We start from the raw sequence: 19,840 nt of genomic DNA on the forward strand, positions 1-19,840 counted from the left end.
GGGCAAAGCCTTCCTTGATGGGTCTGTTCCAGTAGAGCTCCTCGACCATCGGGAGGTAGTTTGAGAGTCGTTCGGCGTCGTAGCGCGCTGTCAGTTGATGGTGCATCCAAAAGAAGAGTTCCCCCTTGCGGTCCATCTCATAGCCCGTCCACCAGAAAGGAAAGTCCATGTGCCAGTGGACGTGGTGCGAGTTGATGCCTACGTCCTCGCCAAAATAGGCCACTCGCATTTCGGGATTTTTCTTGGAGCCCGTGAACTCCATCTTGAACCTGGCGGGGAACTGGGTCATCTTGGCGGTGTAGGCTTTTTGGATGACCTCGGCGTTGGTAAACATGTGCGGGGTAATCTCATAGAGAGGTGGCAGGATCACACCCTTTGTAAAGTCGGAGTGTGTGACGGCTACGTAGAGGGCGTACACGAAAACACCCTCGTTCAGTCGCTCCCTGAAGAAGGCTGCAATCTTCATGAAGTGCTCGAAGTCTTCAGCTTCCAGCATGGCCTGGACAAGGGTGATAGCCTCCCTCCTGTGGTTCGGTTGGAAGAGGGAGAACCAAGCCTTTCGCTTGTGGGTCTTGCCTTCTACATAATCCTGATTCAATTGAGCACCAATGCCTGTGGGCTGAAAATGTAATGCCGCGTCCTTTAGGTCAGTGTAGTAAGCACGCAGAGGTTCTGTTACCTTAAACAGAAGTCTATTTATAATTTGTTGTTTACGGGCGACGTTCACCTCGGCGACAGACCCCACCACCAGGAGGAAGGATAACGACACAAAAACACCCCAGTTCATCGTGACGTGAATAAAAGGAACGGTCTGTTTCAAGGTTCTTGGACACAAATCGAGTCCACTGAGTATGTCACTGGAAACTTTCACCTAATTGTTTCAAGCAAGCAGTTTTCAAGGTTCGCCAGTTTTGCGGTCTTGCCAACACGCGTCACGTAGACGTCGTTATTGCAGACAGACTCGTTCTCATGTTTCAGGAACGATCAGAAAACCACGGTAAGAATGAGTTTCGACTGACCGGTCATGAAATTTGGTACTACGCATAGGCCCGGAGAGACAGGCCCTAGCGCTCACTGAAGACCACTGATGTCCCCGAGCACATATGATCACGGTCGATGACTGAAGCACAGACAGATAGTTGTCAGGAAGCAAGAAAACAAGGATCAGGTTCGGAAAAGGTTTTTCTTTTTCTTTTTCGTCACCAGGATCTTCTCATTCCCTATTCGGAGTGAGAATTCTATCAGCGTTGTTGCCTTACTGTAGTATATCCACCAATACCTGTAGACTTGAATTTATTTTTTTAGTATATAATATTGTTCATGACATTGACTAGGCTGTTCAGAGTTTGGAGAATACAAATTTCAGAACATTAGCACACGCATATCATACTTTATCTCAAGAGGGCACAAGAACAACAACCTTCCAATCATCTTATCTCAGCCAGACAAAGTTCTTACACACACACACACACACACACACACACACACACACACACACACACACACACACACACACACACACACACACACACACACACACACACACACACACACACACACACACACACACACACACACACACACACACACACACATTTATTTCTCTTTTTAAGATTTCGCAAGACGGACGAAGTTTTGTCCTAATAGAAAGTAATATATACAGTACATAGCACCTAGGACAAGGAGGTCAGTAGAGAAAAAATCATTCAATTATATACCATTTTCTCTAATTAATTTAGTTAGGAATGTCTTGGAAACAACAACCAGAGAAGAATGGATAAAATACCCGGAAATAAACAAACTGATATCGGATAGATAGCTCGGCCCTCGCCAGAAATCATGTGTGCTCAATTGTCTGAACTTCTATTAAAAGTCATAAACATCATACAAGAAAGGAATGCGCCACATTTATCTGGATTCTAAAGTAGTCTTTAGACAAGGTAGCCCACAAAAGACTGATATGGAATCTGGGGAAAACGAGATCTGGTGGTGTAGTGGATAATGTCGCAGCCCTGAAACGCGTGAGGTCCGAAAAAATCGTTAGATAAAAAGAAGAAGAAGAAGAAGAAGAAGAAGAAGAAGAAGAAGAAGAAGAAGAAGAAGAAGAAGAAGAAGAAGAAGAAGAAGAAGAAGAAGAAGAAGAAGAAGAAGAAGAAGAAAGAGGTCCACAGCCCATCTGACAGACAGTACAAAAGAAGCATATAAAAGCTGTATCTGCCTTCAGTGGAAGAAGTGAGAGGTGTTGGAACAATACAAAAAGTGGACAAAACTGATTGAGTTTCTTAGTATCAATATTATTAAGTGCTTCATGCGACGCCACGCCACTCCTCAACCTTGTGCGCTCTCCACGACAGCTTTCAGAGTTTCATATTTGAAGGCCTCACACAAAGAAATATGCCTCAGGATCCTCAGTGGCGCCAAGCATTCCAAATAAACGACGGCCAGCGCAGACTCCTAGGCACACGCATCATCCCTGAGATTATCCAGATGAAATTCAAGTGGATTACGTCTCGCAATTCTCTTGAACCAGACGCACAGTCTGAGTGTTGCAACCACAAATTTATGATTGGGTCTAAAAAAAACATATCACTGGTAAACTCTGCAGCTTTGTGGAGTTCTCCTTCAAGTACTAACAAGTATGTGATCGATCTCCTTTGCCACACCTCCGGCATTACTGTATCAAGTTCATCAGTGTGGCTCTCGTCTCTGAATGCAGGAACCAAGAAACCTTCACCTTGAGAAATTTGTTTGTGTTCCTGGTTCCAGAGCCAGAGCGACCAATACATACCTCATAGTCAGCTCTGTCAGTGTCAAAAACTACACTGAAGTTGCCCCACAGTGGCGTACAGAGCGGAGGGGGTCCGTAGGGGCGGTGGCCCCAGGCATCCAAACGGAGGGTGGGGGTCATTCATGAGGCATCATGTGTGGAAAAGAACTTAATACATTTGGTTGATTTATATTTAAATCGAATAAAGTGTTTATTTTTTGTTTCATCTGTGTTTACATATTCAAAATATCTCCCTTTCTCAACATATTTCTCAGTACTATGAGACCTTATACTTGAAATTTTGGGGCATACAATCAAGGAATTGGCCCCGGGGCATCACCAGACCTCTGCACGCCTCCTGTCGCCAAATACTGTAGCGTCAAGCTTGGTATAAAACATCTCCTTTTCAAGTTCACAAGCCTCAGTAAAAATGTATAAAGCTCAAACTATACCTTAACCTCACCGACACTGCACTAATCAACCAGAAGAACTTTTATACCAGTGAGTTGTAGTCAGCTAGATATGTCTACGGCTACCCCGAGGTGTGTACCTGTTTGTGTTCTGAGGGTGGTACTTTATCGTGTGGTCTACCTCAGTTTCCGTAGTCGACGTTGTGAAATGACCTGAATGCTCCTGACCGGTCAATATACGAAAAGGATGCCAAAGGCTGCACACTGAAGCGTAGAAAGACCAAGTAGACCACACGCTAAAGTAGCACTGTTCTGAGTTCTGACCAGTGTTAACTGTAACCTCTCCTTCTGACCTCACCACTGCCCGATATCCTAACCTCAAAGAATCATTATATATATCTTCTAAGCCTCTTGAGTTCTGATGATAAAAAATAGTAATCTAGCGTCCTATGAAAGACAAAGAATGTTCCAGGCACCCACATGGAGAAATTCATGGAAGTTCACTCTGGGCTTGACTCAGTATGTTCATATGAACCTGCCACCCGTGTAACAGGCTTGATGGATTTGACGGGGGCAGGTTACAAGCCCACCCCTACTTGTAGCAGCATGTCTGGTTATATACTCAGATGTAAGGGTTCATTCCCACGCCCTCATCCACCATGGAAAGCAACAATCAGAGAGTAAGCTTTTGGTATTTCTATAATACTCAGCAGTTCCATGTAGCAACTACCATGACGTATTTGTCAAGTTGGTGAGGTTAACGAGAGGCTTGGTTCTTCGCGAGGCCGAACGGAGGTGTGAGAGGAGCGAAGATGATCGGGGAGGAACGGGATAAGCTGGGAGTACATAAACTGTCAACGAATTGTTTGTGTACACTCTGAGGAAGTCCTTTCAGGGCGAAACGTTAGTAATATAACTCCATCGGTTTCTGGTGTTTACCTCACTACCCTTCCACTCATAGTATATGCACCCACCACCTTGGTACTGGAGTAAGCCGTGGATCGTGTACATCAAGTTGCAGCTACCGTGCTCAGGGTGTGACTGCATCGAACGTTCGTCTGTTATTTATCTCTCCCAGTGATGAGAGGTCACCGCCAAAAATAATAAATGTGTCTCACCTAACCTCAGCATGGGACAAAAAAACTAACAAGAGACCACAAAGAAACTGAAAATGGACAAACCGTTTGTAGGATAAAAATGCAGTGTTCCTCAAAAATGTATATATTTCTGGCTGAAGGAAAAGGTCCAGTTAGATGACATAAATTAATTTGAAGCAAATTTTAACAAATGGAGACACAGACCCGTTACCCTACGAGCGTAGTTCTTTTCCTGCCTATTGTGATTAAATAATTGCAAGGTAAATCCAAACACACCAAGAAAATAGTCTGTAATGTATTCCTACTGCAAATTGCTGAAGGTGCGCACAAGATACAATTCCTAATACAAAGTATAACCATGTATAAAGATAATACTGAAAAATAATGAGCGATGTATACATATATTTATTTATTCATTTATTTATTGATTGATTTATTTATTTATGTTCGTTCAGAAAACGTCTCAAATTTATATGTAGGGTCACTGTCGTTCACGAACTTCGATCGAGAGTAAACACAGGGTACTCAAAAGAAATGAAGTCAAAGTAAATTCACGTTCTTTTGAGCAGGTCACGTTCATTCAGTGTATTCAGTATAACTAGTATATTATGGAGACTGCTGTGGAAAAACTGAATGTCCTGGTAAGGATAATTGTTCCACTGGTTGATTGGGTACCGTGGTTACTGATTACAAAAACTGAACTAAAGATTGGGTACCGTATTCATAGGATGCTATTCCATTCTGTTTTCAAATTAATCGAGGATGACATACATTCTATATACATATGTTTCAAATGTGTGAGGTGAAGGACTAAATAAATTATTTAATTTGGGCATTAGACGAGGCTAAAAATCGATAATAAAAAAAGTGGAGTACCGGTACAAAGTTTTGAATTGCGAAGAAATTGCGTTACTTAATTGTTCTGGCAAATTACTCGGTAGACTTTTTAACTTGCTTTTTTATGATTAAAGGCTTGTTATTGGGTATAAAAAGCAGTTGTGTATATTTAGGTAGACATCAGAGGTGGGGTAGATGAGTGTTGCATATATATCATAATCATATGCTAGCACCAAACTAGTATGATTGAATGATTTCAGACTTCATTCACAACCATAGCCATTCCAGCGTACCAAAACTTCACACGCACTTCTCACCTTGCAACCTTACCAAGCAGGATCAAGTGACTGGTAAGGTACAGACAATTCCCTCGGAGGGCCTCGGTGGAGATCTATCTCAACTGTGTCAGTATTGGTCAGAATAACTTCAAGCAAACATTCATACCATAATCTACATTTGAAAGCATGATTATCTTTGATTTCATTAAGATAGGATGAAATTTGTGAATCGTCCAAGTACCGATATTTTATATGAAATTTAAGTGAATATTTTTTGTGATATTGAAAAAGAACAAATAATAGACCTCTTTAAGAGCAAATAAAAAGAATTAAAGTTTTTTCATGGAAGAAAAAATAATAATGAATTGCTCCTCAGTTTATGGCAAAGTACAGAACTTTTGATAGAGCAATGCCTAAAATGTACCAGAACAGAGAGCAAAATCACGCATGCCAGAAAATTGGAAAGCATTTGCGAAGAGGATACCAGGTTGTAGGAATACACCTACGTCTTTTAATCCAACACCTGCCAACTACCACCTGTAAGGACAATTGAGCCCAAGACAAACCCAGTTTGGGAATTGGACCAGGACATAAAATAGAAACTCCAATTCCTGAAGTTGGTTTGTCCTGACCTCAATCATTCATGCATGTGGCAGTTGACAAGTGTTGGATTAAGAGACTGGTAAATTTTTAGTTGTGCACAGCTATGCAATATAGCAATAGAAAATTAATTATTAATTTTGTAAATTATAATACATCAACATATTAAATTTTCTTGGCAGAAATCAATAATAAAAAAGTTGCTAAAACCAATTTACTAACAAATGAAGCCACAGCGGTTGAATGATACACCATGTTTGTTTTGATAGATGCTGAAGTTGAAGAAATGAAAGGGTGATAAATTTGTCTATTCTAACCTAACCTATGTATCCTTACCAATATTTAGTAATTCAATACCTCAAATTCTAAAGAACATCTGGGTCATCGTCACGGATGCTGAGGGCCAGATTATTATTATACTTTGGGCAATTAAAAGATGACAGCAGAACCCCATGTTCTCTCATAAAGTGGAAGTCCTATTGTCTATATAACAGCACTTATTAATGTTGCTTGTAGTTATAGAATACCTGGTCCACAATGTGAAAGCCATTGTCAAACTGGCAGTGACTGGACTGGACAGATGTCAATAATGGCATCTGTACCATATCCTGGTGGCTACGTTCATTAGTAGATATGCTTGTATGAAGATTTTTTTTAATTTATTTCTGACAAGAAAATCACATACTATGTTCATGTATTTACAAAATGAATATCTAATTTTCTAATGCTATATTGTGTAGGTGTGCACAACTAAAATAATACCAAGAGGCCTAGGTGTATGCAGCTTCCTGAAAAACACTGTTTCATTAATTAATGTCTGTGGTAAATTCTGGTTCTTGCTTCTGGGAAAGTAAAAATTTACCTGGATATACTATACTCCATTCCATTAAGAAGTTACACTTGATTTTTGCCGTGCAGCTTGGTACAGTTGGCAGCCCTGCAGACTCCTGCTCCACATAGACACCAGTGACACACAAATTCCTCACTTCCTTCAGAAAATATTATATTTCTCCTTTTTGTTCATAAGATAGGAAATTTTGGTTTCAATTATTGTTTACAGCAATTATGAAAACAAGTGTAGAATAAAACATGTGTTTTCCTACATAACAAATTAACACGATGTTGCATTAAAATTTCATGTAGAAAACCATGAAAATAAGTGAGAATTAAGGAATTTTGCAAATATTTTGTCATGATGCTTGTGGGATAGTAGTTGCGTACTCCTTCCCTCCTTCTCTTGCTGCTGCTGCTCCTTCTCCTCCCCCTCCTCCATTTCCTCCTCCACCACCACCTTCCAACTTATTCATCATTTAATTTATGAGAAAGTATTCATTTTCCATCATTCTTACCTGAGACTATTTTTATGTAATGTGAATTTATCAATAATGTGTGAAGATTGTAGATAGATTATTTGAGTGTACTGAAAAGGTTAAGAAAAATAGATATATTATATGCTTATTAAATTACTGAGTACCGGTAACTACATATCAGTTGGTATATGATATGAAAATTGGCAGAAGTTTGTAGGACTACTTACTGTACCAAGCTGCAAGGCAGAAATTAAGTGTAATTTCTTGTTGGAATGGAGCTTAGTTTTTATATTTAGGTTTTGGTGGAGCAAGCAAAACAAAAAAGATAAAGGAGCCAAAAAAGAGAACAGATGTATAAAGGTGGAGGATTATGATAAATTTTGAAAGTAATAAGCATATGTTTTGGAAGGAAGTTAAGAGAGGATAGGGAGGTGAGTCAGATGGAGAAGAAAAGGTAGAAGGAGAAGGTGGACAAATGTTAACAGAAGAGAAGGTGATAAAGGAAAGGAAAGGTGGCCAGAGTATTTAGAAAGCTGCTGAATGTGAAGGATAGGATAGGTAGGAATTAGTGGTAACAGAGGGAGGCAGTAAGAAAATGACTATACTGGGAGAGGGAAGTGGAGGAGAAATAAGAAAAGATGAAGTGTAAGTAGTTTTGAAAAGAGCAGGTAAGGTTAGATGGTGTCGTGTATAGTGTCTGAATAGATGAGGTACAGTTATAGTGGACTGGCTAGTGAGATTGTTTTGTGCATGTCTAAGGGAGGGTAGAATGCTGGAGGAGTGCTTGTTTAGTTGTGCTTTACAAGAGAAAAGTTGACAAATGTGAATGTGATAGTTTCAGAGGGATCAGTTTAAGTGTAGTTGGAAAGGCTTATGGAAGGGTTTTAATTGAGAGGATTAGGAGAGGAACAGAGGAAGTAATTGGTGAGGAACAGTGTGGGTTTAGGAAAGGTAGGGGTTGCATGGATCAGATTTTTGTGGTAAGACAGATATGTGAGAAAGCTTTAGGAAAAGGTAAGAATGTATTTTGGGCCTTTATGAATTTTGAGTGAGACTTAAGTTGAAAGGGAAGGGTGAGTGTAAGTTTGGGAGTGTAAGTGGGAGGTTATCAGGAGTGAAGAGAGGGCGAGTGAGGGAAGGGGTGGCTATTCTAGTAAGTGAGGAGATAGGTAAACAGGTAGTGGAGTGGAAGGAGGTTTCCTCAAGGATAATGTGGATGAAGGTGAAACTGGGAAAGGAGATGTGGGTCTTTGTAAGTGCATATGGGCCTGGCAGTGAGAAGAGTGTTGAAGAAAGGGAGGCTTTTTGGATAGATTTAAATGAGTGCATAGAGGGTTTAGGAAGAAATGTCAATGTAATAGTACTGGGAGACCTTAATGCTAGGGTGGGAAATGGTCCAATCGATGGAGTGGTTGGGAAGTGTGGAGTTCCAGGAAAGAATCGTAGTGGAGAGTTGATGGTGGAAATGTGTCTAGAAAGAGAGTTGATGATAGCAAATACAGTGTTTCGGAAGAAAGTCAAGCATAAGTACACATGGGAGAGGGTGGTGGAGGGAAGGGTGGTAGATAGGGCACTAATGGATTATGTAGTGGTAAATAGGATTATGATAGGAAGAGTTAAGGATGTACATGTGCTAAGGGGAGAGGGTGGGGGAATATCAGATCATTTTTTTGGTGGAAGGTAAGCTGAGAGTGGAGGATAGATGGAGAAAGAGGAAAGGGACAAAAGGTAGGGAGGTTCTTAGAGTGAACTCCTTGAATGAAAAGGAAAAGGAGGAGTACGAAAAGAAGCTGAAGGAGGAGTGGGAGGGAGTAAAGGATGGAGCAGAGATGGGTGTGGAGGAGGAATGGGGATGGTTCAAGGAGGGAGTCTTAAAGTGTGCAAGGATGGTGTGTGGAACAAGAAGGACAGGGGGAAATAGAAGAAAGGGTAGTGAATGGTGGGATGAGGAAACAAAGAAGAAGAGAAGAAGCGAGCATTCACAGATTGGTTACAAAAGAGGACGGGGGAGTCATATGAGACGTACAAAGAAAAGAAAAGAGAAGTAAAGCAAAAGGTAAAGGAGGCAAAGAGGAGAGCAGATGTGAAATGGGGTAGGAGTATGACAGAAAATTTTGAAAGTAATAAAAAGATGTTTTGGAAAGAAATTAAGAGAGGAAGAGGAGGCGAATCAAGTAGGGAAGAAAAGGTAAAAGGTACAGATGGAGAGATGATAATGGAAGAGATGGCAGTAAGGGGAAGATGGGCAGAATATTTTAGGGAGTTGCTAAATGTGAAGGAGGATAGGGAAGGAAATATAGCTGCAGTGGGAAATGCGAAGAAAATGAGAGTGAGGAGAATGGAGGAGAAATAAGGAAGGATGAGGTGAAGGCAGTTGTAAAGATGATGAAAGCAGGTAAGGCACCTAGTCTGGATGGATGCCATGCAGAATGTCTGAAAAAGGGAGGTTCAGTGATGGTGGACTGGTTGGTGAGGTTATTTAATGTTTGCTGGAGAGAGGGTAGAGTACCGGAGGACTGGAGAAGTGCCTGTATAGTTCCTCTTTACAAGGGAAAAGGGGACAAGTGTGAATGTAGTAGTTTCAGAGGGATTAGCCTGTTGAGTGTAGTAGGGAAGGCTTATGGGAGGATCTTAATTGAGAGGATTAGGAGAGGAACAGAAGGAGTAATTGGTGAGGAACAGTGTGGATTTAGGACAGGTAGAGGTTGTGTAGATCAGATCTTTGTGGTAAGACAGATATGTGAGAAAGCTATAGGAAAGGGGAAGGATGTTTTTTGGGCTTTCATGGATCTGGAAAAGGCTTATTATAGGGTAGACAGAAAGGCACTGTGGGAGGTTATGCAGATTTATGGGATAGGAGGAAAGCTTTTGGGAGCTGTCAAGAGTTTTTATGAGAGTAGTAGAGCTTGTGTCAGGATTAGAAATGGAGAGAGTGAGTGGTTCGAAGTAAAGGTGGGACTTCGTCAAGGATGCGTTATGTCGCCCTGGCTGTTCAACTTATACATGGATGGGGTGGTGCGAGAGGTGAATGCTAGGGTAGTGGGTCAGGGATTGGAGATGGTTAAAGAAAATGGAGAAAAGTGGGAGGTGAGCCAGCTGTTGTTTGCGGACGACACTGCGCTTGTGGCAGGGTCAGAGGAGGGATTGAGGAAGCTGGTGGCAGAGTTTGGGAGAGTATGTGATAGAAGAAAGCTAAAGATAAATGTGGGTAAAAGTAAGATGATGAGATGTACAAGGGGTGAAAGTGGCAGTAGACTGGAAGTGAACATTAAGGGAGAGCGACTGGAGGAAGTGGATAGTTTTAGATACTTGGGTGCAAGTGTAGCAGGAAAAGGTGGAGTGAAGGTGGAGGTAGAATGTAGATTGAGAGAAGCGAGTAAATGCCTTGGTGGATTAAAGAGTGTAATGAGGAATAGACATTTGGGAATGGATGTGAAGAGGAGACTGTATGAAGGAGTGATTGTGCCAACAGCACTGTATGGGGCAGAAACGTGGAACATAAGAGAAGAAGAGAGAAGGAGTTTGAATGTGTTTGAGATGAGGTGTCTGAGAAGTATGGTGGGGGTTACTAGGCTGGATAGAGTGAGAAATGAGGAGGTGAGGAGGAGAACAGGGGTGAAAAAGGATTTGGGAGATAGGGTTGATGAAAGAATATTAGGATGGTTTGGACACATGGAAAGAATGAGTGAAGAAAGACTAGTAAAAGAGGTATGGAAGGCAGATGTGGAGGGAGTGAACATGAGGGGACGTCCTAGGATGAGGTGGAGGGATGGGGTGAAGGGGGCTTTGGGGAAGAGGGGAATGTCTGTTGAGGAAGGAAGGGAGAGGACGGAAGACAGAGGTGAGTGGAGAATGGTTGTATATGGATGATGTTGTGATTGCATGAGGAGGAATGGGCAGGGGGGTGGGGGGTGGGGTAGTATGTGTGAGTAAATTTTGACGCAGCCCGAAGGGATTTCTCCCCGTCCTCTCCTTATATGCAAGGGGGGGTCGCCGATTAAATGAAGCGGCCTTGCTGTGGATGTGCTGTGTCTTGCGACACTGCTTCTGACCCAGGGCGGTGGGCAGGGTGCAGGGATGACCCGTCATCCAGTAGGTGCTCAGATGGGAGGGGTGTGGAGTGTATTTGGGGATGAAATGGGTGGGAGTGTTTTTATGCCTTTCCCTTTTTGGCTACCTCCCTAGTAAGGGGGAAAAAGCCTTGGTATATGTATGTATGTATGTATGAATTTGGAAAAGGTTTATGACAGCTAGACAGAAATGCATTGTGGGAGGTATTGCAGATATATGGGATGGGGGAATGCTGTTAACCCCTTCCACACGATGATACCCACATAGGTGTCATGAAGTGCGCGTGAGTATATGATGATGCCGGCATTGGCGTCTTGATTATATTTATTTTCTAGTTGTAGTTCAGGGACTCATATTCTGTGAACTGGTTTGATCATATTTTCTGTTGTTATTAATATTCAGAGTGAAAGAGAATGAGTAATGCAGCTGTGACTTTATAATGTGAGTATTGTAATGCAGAATCAAATCATCATACATCAGGTAGCTGATGCTGCACGTGAGAATTTGACTCGTATTGAAGAGATTAAGGGGAGTCAGAGTTTTTACGAGATTAATAGAGCCTGTGTTAGAATTGGAAATGGAGAGAGTGTGAGTGGGTTGAAGTTAAGGTGGGACTGCAACAGGGATGTGTCATGTTGCCATGGCTGTTCAACATGTACATGGATGGGAGGTAAAGGCGAGAGTAATGGGCAGGAGATGGTTAAAGAAAATGGAGAAGAGTGGAAGGTGAGTCAGTTGTTGTATGCTGATAACACTGCGCTTGTGGCAGGGGCAGTGGGGTGATTGAGGGAGTTAGTGACTGAGCATGGCAGGGAATGTGATAAGAAAAAGTTGAAGGTAAATGTGGGTTAAAGTAAAGAGATGAGATATGCAAGGGGAGAGGATGGCATCAAGTTGGAAGTCTTAAGGAAAGAGGTTGGAGGAAGGTGGTATTTTTAGATATTTGGAGCTGCATGTGGCAGGAAAGGGAGGAATGGAGGAGGAAGTAAATTGTTGACTGAGAGAAGCAAGTAAATGCCTTGAGGGATTAAAAAGTGTTGTAAGAAATAGGCATTTGGGAATTGATGCAAAGAGGGGACTATATGAAGAGGTGATTGTACCGATGACAGTGCATGAAACAGAGACCTAGAATTTAAGTCAGGGAAGGAGGAAAAGTGTAAATGTGTTTGAGATGAAATGTCTGAGGAGTATGGTAGGTGTTACAAGGTTGGATATAGTGGAAAATGATGAGGTAAGGAAGAAAGCTAGGATGGAAAAGGAGATGGAAGATAGGGTCGATGAAAGAGTATTGGGATGGTTTGGACACATGGAAAGAATGAGTGAAGAAGGATTAGTAAAAGAGGTGTGGAAGGCAACGGTGGAGGGAGTGAACTTTAGGGGACAACTGAAAATGAGTTGGATGGATGGGGTGAAAGAGGCTTTGAGCAAGAGGGGAATGTCTGTTGAGCAAGGAAGGGAGAAGGGAGGAGATAGGGATGAGTGGAGAATAGCTGTGTATAGATGATGCCGTGATCCAAGGAAGGGAAGTGGGGGTTAGGGAGTGGTTATATGTGAATGATATTTTGATGCAGTCCAAAGGGATTTTACCTAGTCTTCTTTTTCTGCATGAGGGGATAGAGACTGGGATTGCTGATTAAGTGAAGTGGCCTTTCTGTGGATGTGCTGTCTTGCTGTATGCTTCTGACCCAGGGCAGTGGATGGGATACAGAGATGAGCTTTCATCCGTGAGGAACTGAGATGAGAGGGAAGAAATGTGAGTGGAAACAGTGGGAGTGGGTGCATACATTTTGACTTGGCTACCTCCCTTGTAATTAGGAAGAAGCGCTTGGTATATAGATAGATGGAACAAGAGTAACATTTCCTGGTACATTTGTACTCGGAGTTTGTAACATGTTACACATCTAGCAAAGTGGTTATGAATGGAGGAAGAACAGCCTCAACTTTTTCACTTTTATCATCCAAGTTGTCCCTTACATTCCTTCATACGTAAACCATCTGAAAAATTTTCTGTTTATCCCCTAGAAATACTGTTCATTCATTCCAAGTTCGTTCCTGTTATTGAACAAGTCATTGGATTAGTGCGTACGTCCTTCTCCAACTCAGTTTCTCACACACATTTCCTTTTATTAAACATCTTGTCTATGAGATTATGTAGCTTCATGTACTTCATTCACCCACCTTTTCTATGTTCTACCATTTTTTTCACTTGGCCTGATTACTTGTTCTCCCTATCCCATCTGTACCCCAGTCCATTAAAGAAATATATATCCCATCTATCCCTGTGAAGCTTTGAGTGGGACCAGAGAGTTGGTGGGGGCACAAAACAAGTAATTTCTCTTATCAGATTGAGATTGTAAACATGTTAATCATGTAAAAAGCTCCGAAGAATAACATATACCTCAATTTGATATGTTGTCATTCAAATCCTACCACAGAAGAGCCACAAAATAGTGAAGTGGTATGTTTAGATACACCTAAAGGCCATGTCACGCTACACATCTTTTGAGTCAGGCTGTCATGATCAGTAGCCACCGGCAGGTTAAGAAACCCATCCTTACCAAGCAGCAGAAGAAATGTGGGCTGGATTTTGCACTTAAATATCATAATTGGACTCCTCAACAGTGGCCCGAGGTACTTTGGAGTGACAAAGCCACCTTCACTGTCACTTGTAACTGTGGTGGACATGTGTACCGGGCCAAAGGTAGCGACCCACTAGACCCAAGGTACACTTATGGGACCACCAAACACCCAGACTCGATCGTAGTTTGGGGATGTTCCACTACTCAGAGTGTTGGTGAACTCAGTGCTCCCCAAAAATCCAATATATGAACCAACATAATTATCTGGAGGTGTTGTGTGACAATTTACCTGACGCATTTGACAAGTGTGGGGTTATGGTATTTATGCAGGATGGTGCACCATGTCACACTGCCAGATCTCTAGTTGGATGGCTTAAGGACTGTGATGTGAGCTTCTTTAATGACTGGCCAGGTAATTCCTCTGACCTGAACCCCATTGAAAACCTGTGGTCAATAGTGAAGTGAAGTTTGATGGGAAAGGATATTAGTTTGTTTCATGGCTCGAGTCTGCTGTATGTGAGGCATGGATTAATATACCTCCCCAGACCCTCAGAAATTTATGTGAGTCTTCCTAAATGGCTGAGGAATGTGGTGAAGCATAAGGAAGGCAGCACCAAATATTAAAACCTCGGCAAATGTGCAAATATATTTTTATGGTATGTGTTTGTGTTTAGGTAAGTGTATGTGGGGTAGCCAGCATAATGACATGACAAGTTGTCATAAAAAGATGACAGAAAATAGCAAAGTTGAATCTTTTATGCCTTCTGCCACAAGCTCTATAAAACTTATTCTTGTCACAGTGAAATGATGACCTGTTCAAGTTGAGACAGTATAGTTGACCATAAGTCAGGCTGTCATGATCAAGTTGCTGATCAATCAATCAATCAATTGAGTGCCCTAGAACAAGTTGTTGAAATAACCCTGTATCGTCTTTGACATGGGATATTAAGTACCCCCCCACCACACACACACACACACACAACCACCACCCAGAAAAATATATATATATCCAAAGCATTTTTTATAAAAGAGTCTCAACTTCTATATTTTACACACTATGCTTTGTAAACCAGTCATTGTGCTTATGTTTCTCTCTTTTTATGTTTTATTTTATATATGTATTTTTATTTTTTATTATATTAACTCTTCATTATTTATCCCTTAGCTTTGTAAGGCTGATAGTGAGCTCACTTCATTGGAGTGTAAAGTGGACCAGGAATACAGTGCTCTTGCATCAGCAACAGGCAGCCAGGCTAAGGTGAGTAGTTCTGGAATCTTCTCTTTCATTCTTTATCTTTTCCTTTTCTCTTGTACTAGTGAAGTGTCCAGTAGTAACTCCTATGTCTCATACTTTTGGGTATGCAGCTAACTTCCAGATCAGCACAGATTCAAAGCCACTCCACCAGCATTGCCCACAAACCCCACCTGACAAGTACTGGAGGACTTTGACAAGATAGCTTTGCCTCACAGAACAACAATGGGCTTTTAATACTATCTGTAAATGTACATTCATACATATACCAAGGTTTTTTTTTCCCTGACAAGGGAGGTAGCCAAAATCAAAAGGCATAATTCCACTCCCATCCATTTCATCACCACATACTCCACTCCCATTCACCACCCTCCTTCCTTCCCTCTTTTCTCTCTCTCTCCCTCCCTCCCTCCCTCTCACCCCTCTCTCTCTCTCCCCCCTCTCTCTCTCTCTCCCCCCTCTCTCTCTCTCCCCCTCTCTCTCTCTCCCCCTCTCTCTCTCTCTCTCTCTCTCTCTCTCTCTCTCTCTCTCTCTCTCTCTCTCTCTCTCTCTCTCTCTCTCTCTCTCTCTCTCTCCTCTCTCTCTCTCTCCTCTCTCTCTCTCTCTCCTTCCAGATGACTGGTCATCCCTGCATCTCGCCCATTGCCCTGGGTCAGAAGCAGTGCAGCAAGACACAGCACATCCACAGCATACTCTGTTAAATAAAATCATATACCAAAAAGCCTTTTCCCCACCTCAGAAAGAAGTGACCTAAATTCGTAGTAACAAAAATGTACAACAGTAACAAGAAATAATTGATATACATACTGGCTGGTAGAGTGTATGAAGGGGTGCCTTGAGGAGCAATACTGTTACCAGTGCTATTTAACCTATTGACACCAACTTTCACACCCCAAACGTCAAAGTGCTCACTTGTGCTGATGACCTAATAATAATAGCCAAACATTACAACCACAAATATTGGAACATACTCTGTGCTAGAACTATGGCTGACACAACAGGACATGTCTGTATCCCCTCGGAAGTCCTAAGTAACATTGCTTATCTCTTGAGTAGTGTATGTGTGTAATGTCATATATGAGCTCTGAGCTCTCATCTGGGAGGGTAATAACTGTCAATCAAAAGACCAGCATATGATCCAAGACTGGTGAATCATAGTCTTCTTTTTGTGGTCATCCCTAGATGCCTATTTCTCATGACTCTTCATTCACCTAGATCCACTCTCTTACTCTATGATTTACCCACATCAACACTCCATTCTCTGTTACTTATGACTCTAAATACATAAAAGATTGGAAGTGACAGCCAATGGGTTTTGGATGGGTGAAGGGTGGGTAAATCTTATGGGATGAGGGGGCTTTTTGGTACATGTATTTACTTTGTAGTATACAGGAAAGGAACAATGCTTCTTGGGTCCTGTCTCCTACTCTGTAATTTGGTGGTTCTTAACATTTTAACTACCACATCTCCTCTAGGAACTGTTCTTTTCCTCCATGTCCCCCTTGCATCTATAGACAAATTTCACTCCCTTTACATTACTGACCCATTTCTTGTCAAGAAAAATAACACTTAACTGGTAAATAAAATGTCTATTTTTCTCATGAGGATCGTGCCTCATCCTAAAAAACCAGCTTAGTGTATATTACTGATTTCCAATTTTTATATTTAAATTTGAATTTACATATTGTTCCAGTTTGGGCTATATCACCTTCTAAGCAATTTTGAGTATTCATGCATCTATATGCATGTGTATATATATATATATATGCATGTATGTACATGTATTTATGTAGTAGTTTGAAAAAGGTTATTTGAAGACATATTGGTTTCTTTTTCATGATTCTTAACCATGCAATTCTGTTTAATGAAAAACTCCTCTTTAGGTTTCTCCAACTGACTTGGCCAAGAACGTGCAGCAGCTCCGCAAGGAACTGAAGTCTGTATCAACTGATATTCTTGAGCTGCAAAACCAGCAGAAGCAGATTATGACAACAGTGCTCTCACAGTTGAATTCTCTCTGTAGTCAGTTTGATGAACTTAATGGAATAGTAGGACCTGTTATGGAGAAAGAGTGAAGTAGTTGAAGACAAATAAATGGTTTCATCACTTTACATCCTGTATACAGAGACATATTGAAGTATTTGACTCAAGCCATATATATGTCAAAGTGTAATCATGAATGATGAGAGGAATTTCAGAAGTCAGTATTATGAAAAGGTGGGCTTTCGGTGTGTGGAAGAGAAAAGATCCATTGAAACTTTGCTGAAAGACCAGCCCGTGGATGAGAAGAAATTGACAAATTTTTCGTTACGTATGACTTTGCCAGCAGCCTACCGAACGTTGGTATGGAAGTTATTGCTCGGTATCACGCCACGGCATCCGGGGGCAAGGGAATATGCCCACCAGCAGCAGGTACTCATGTACGAGGACTTGTGGAGCACTCTTCAGGCTCTCCGCCTTGCACAGGAGTTCATTTCCATCACCCCAGGAGCTCTTGCACTCCCAGTCTCTGAACCTTATGATCAGGGTAAAGCACCCAAACCTCGTCATTACCTCATGATGTGGTTAATCAGCAATGCCAAGCTCCTGTTCAACCCATTGGCACAGCTTCGCACGCACAACAATAAGTGCTTCCTCCTCATTGCTGAGAGATTTGTCACTATGTATAAAGATCCATTGGATGTTTATTTAATGTGTTCTGCTTTATGGGAAGATATTGAGAAGAACAAGGCAGCCATTGAAGGAGCCATCCAGGATGCAAGTGGGATGATCAAGAAGGACAATGAAACTTTGCACCAGCACTTGATGAAAGTTGGATTCTTCTCGAGTAACATTCCTCAGTCCTTCTGCCAAAGTCTTTTCTGTGGCATCTTCCCAGAGTCTGCAGCTGAGAAGGTTCTGGACAAGGTAGTTGCTGGTTGTTACAAAGTCTTGGGATATGTTCTTACAGCTCTTCTGACATATTTGCAATGCTCACTTATGATGTGTGGAAGTGCAAATGAAATGTGCATTGAACTAAATAAGTTGAGTGAAAAAGGGGCAGACGTTGTGGTTTCATCTTCGATGGAACAGTGGCACAAGGTGGCAATTACTGGCACACAGAAAGGTGTCAGTAGTGCCACAAATTGAATTGTAATTTTACATGTAATCCATTGAATATATTACCCATTAGCTCTCCATTTTCTTTGAATCTTAATTGGCAACTCAGTCCCAGATCAGAATTTATTCAATACAGCTATAGTTGAACTGTGTTCATTTGAGTATTGTGTGCTCTGTAAAGTTGGTTTTCTGTATTGTTGATATGTTTCTGAGCAACTGATTAATCAGTTGATTTTTCTAAGTATCTGGGTTACTTTCAGCACCTTGCCATACTTTGTGTTGTTCCAGCTATCACTAGGTTTGTGTGGGACTGGAGATTGAAGAGATCTCGGTAAATCAAGTCCTTGACAATAGTCATGACAAAATATGCAAAGAATGTCATAATTTTAAAGAAGACCAAGACCTAACGATTCATTTTATAGATTTTGATCTAGCTAACTTTGGACAATCTTAACTAGGTGGGTGGGTATTGGTGGTTCATAGATCTTCAGGGAGAGCTTGTAGGCTGAAGATCTCCAAAACAGTATTTGATGGTTTTTATAAGGACTGTGGAGGTCAGAAAAAGTTGGAAGTTTTTGGTAACAATGTGCCAGATGCAAAAACGGAGTAATAAATTTTTGAAAAGAATTGTTAGTTTTCACTTTTTTTGTCCCTTTGCTCTTGTTAATGCTGCTTCTTTATATGATAAATGCCCTCCATCAGAAGTAATTTCCTACAAAATAACTAGATTGTTATATGTATTAGCACAGCATCCATCAATGTAACATGTCATTAGTGTTTTCAGATGTCATTTTATTAAATGATTTAATGCATGAGGGGAAGCAGATGGAGAGTTGCCATGTAAATGAAGCATTGGGGGATAAGCCAGCTCGGGCTGTTAGGCCCTGCTGTGGATGTGCCGTGCTTGCTCCACTGCTTCTGACCTGGGCAATATGTGGTGGGCAGAGATAGCCCTTGATTCATGAGGACCTAAGATATATGGGTTGGGATGGGCATCTCCCTTGGCTGACTACCTCCCTTATAAGTGGGAAGAAGCCATTTGGTATATAGATAGATTTCTACATATACATAGGTCTCTTAATCCAACCTTCATCAACCGCCACTTGTCAAACATTTGGGTTCAGGATATAAACCCACTTCAGGAATTGGCCCAGGACGTAAAACACCACCAATTCCCAATGTGGGTTTATGTCCTGGGCCCAAACATCTGCGCAAGTGGAGGTTGGCAAGTATTGGATTAAGAGACCTAGGTGTACCCATCTTGCTCTCGCCCATCATCCATTCCTTTCATCTTAGCTTTTTGGGAATGAAGGGTCATCCCTGTCCCCTGCCCAGGTCAGAAGAAATACAGCAAGACACAGCACATCCACAGCTCCAGCTGCTTCATTTACACAGCAACCCTCCCTCCTTGTCTCCTCGTGTGAAAATAAAGACGACGAGGAGAAAATCCCATTGGGCTGTGTAAATTTATTTTCCTCGTACACCTATTTCTTGCCTTCTCCTATCCCTACTCAACAGACATTACCCTTTTACTCAAAGC

The 19,840-nt window shown here is 41.6% G+C and overlaps 4 protein-coding genes across 4 annotated transcripts in view; 3 read left to right on the forward strand and 1 right to left on the reverse strand.

Annotated features, from left to right (window-relative positions):
- Nucleotides 1-1,135, reverse strand: part of LOC143026539 (hemocyanin A chain-like) — a 14,799-nt gene extending 13,664 nt beyond the window's left edge. The window contains exon 1 of the mRNA XM_076187102.1: nt 1-1,135. This exon is cut by the window's left edge and continues 756 nt beyond it. Coding sequence (XP_076043217.1) covers nt 1-787 — 787 coding nt within the window. The 5' untranslated portion in view covers nt 788-1,135.
- Nucleotides 1-19,840, forward strand: part of LOC143026544 (uncharacterized) — a 339,242-nt gene that overhangs the window by 131,520 nt on the left and 187,882 nt on the right. The gene's annotated exons all lie outside the window — the stretch shown is intronic.
- Nucleotides 4,749-17,353, forward strand: LOC143026542 (uncharacterized). Its single transcript, XM_076187110.1, has 3 exons — nt 4,749-4,915; nt 15,115-15,207; nt 17,085-17,353. Exons 1-3 carry the CDS (start codon nt 4,883-4,885, stop codon nt 17,274-17,276), a joined length of 318 nt encoding a protein of 105 aa, XP_076043225.1. The 5' UTR covers nt 4,749-4,882; the 3' UTR covers nt 17,277-17,353.
- On the forward strand, nt 17,377-18,927 carry TBC1d7 (TBC1 domain family member 7). The gene has a single exon (XM_076187109.1). It carries the CDS (start codon nt 17,377-17,379, stop codon nt 18,328-18,330), a length of 954 nt encoding a protein of 317 aa, XP_076043224.1. The 3' UTR covers nt 18,331-18,927.

This window comes from Oratosquilla oratoria, chromosome 6 (assembly GCF_046742065.1).
Source record: "Oratosquilla oratoria isolate Oo_2021 chromosome 6, ASM4674206v1, whole genome shotgun sequence".
Lineage (NCBI taxonomy): Eukaryota > Metazoa > Arthropoda > Malacostraca > Stomatopoda > Squillidae > Oratosquilla > Oratosquilla oratoria.

What these genes read in the sequence shown, in the direction of transcription:
- LOC143026542 (XM_076187110.1), top strand. Translation starts at nt 4,883, where the DNA reads ATGGAGACTGCTGTGGAAAAACTGAATGTCCTG. An exon ending in TGGAAAAACTGAATGTCCTG is followed by an intron (nt 4,916 to 15,114) that starts GTAAGGATAATT and finishes TTTATCCCTTAG; the next exon opens with CTTTGTAAGGCTGATAGTGA. An exon ending in CAACAGGCAGCCAGGCTAAG is followed by an intron (nt 15,208 to 17,084) that starts GTGAGTAGTTCT and finishes ACTCCTCTTTAG; the next exon opens with GTTTCTCCAACTGACTTGGC.
- TBC1d7 (XM_076187109.1), top strand. Translation starts at nt 17,377, where the DNA reads ATGAATGATGAGAGGAATTTCAGAAGTCAGTATTATGAAAAGGTGGGC.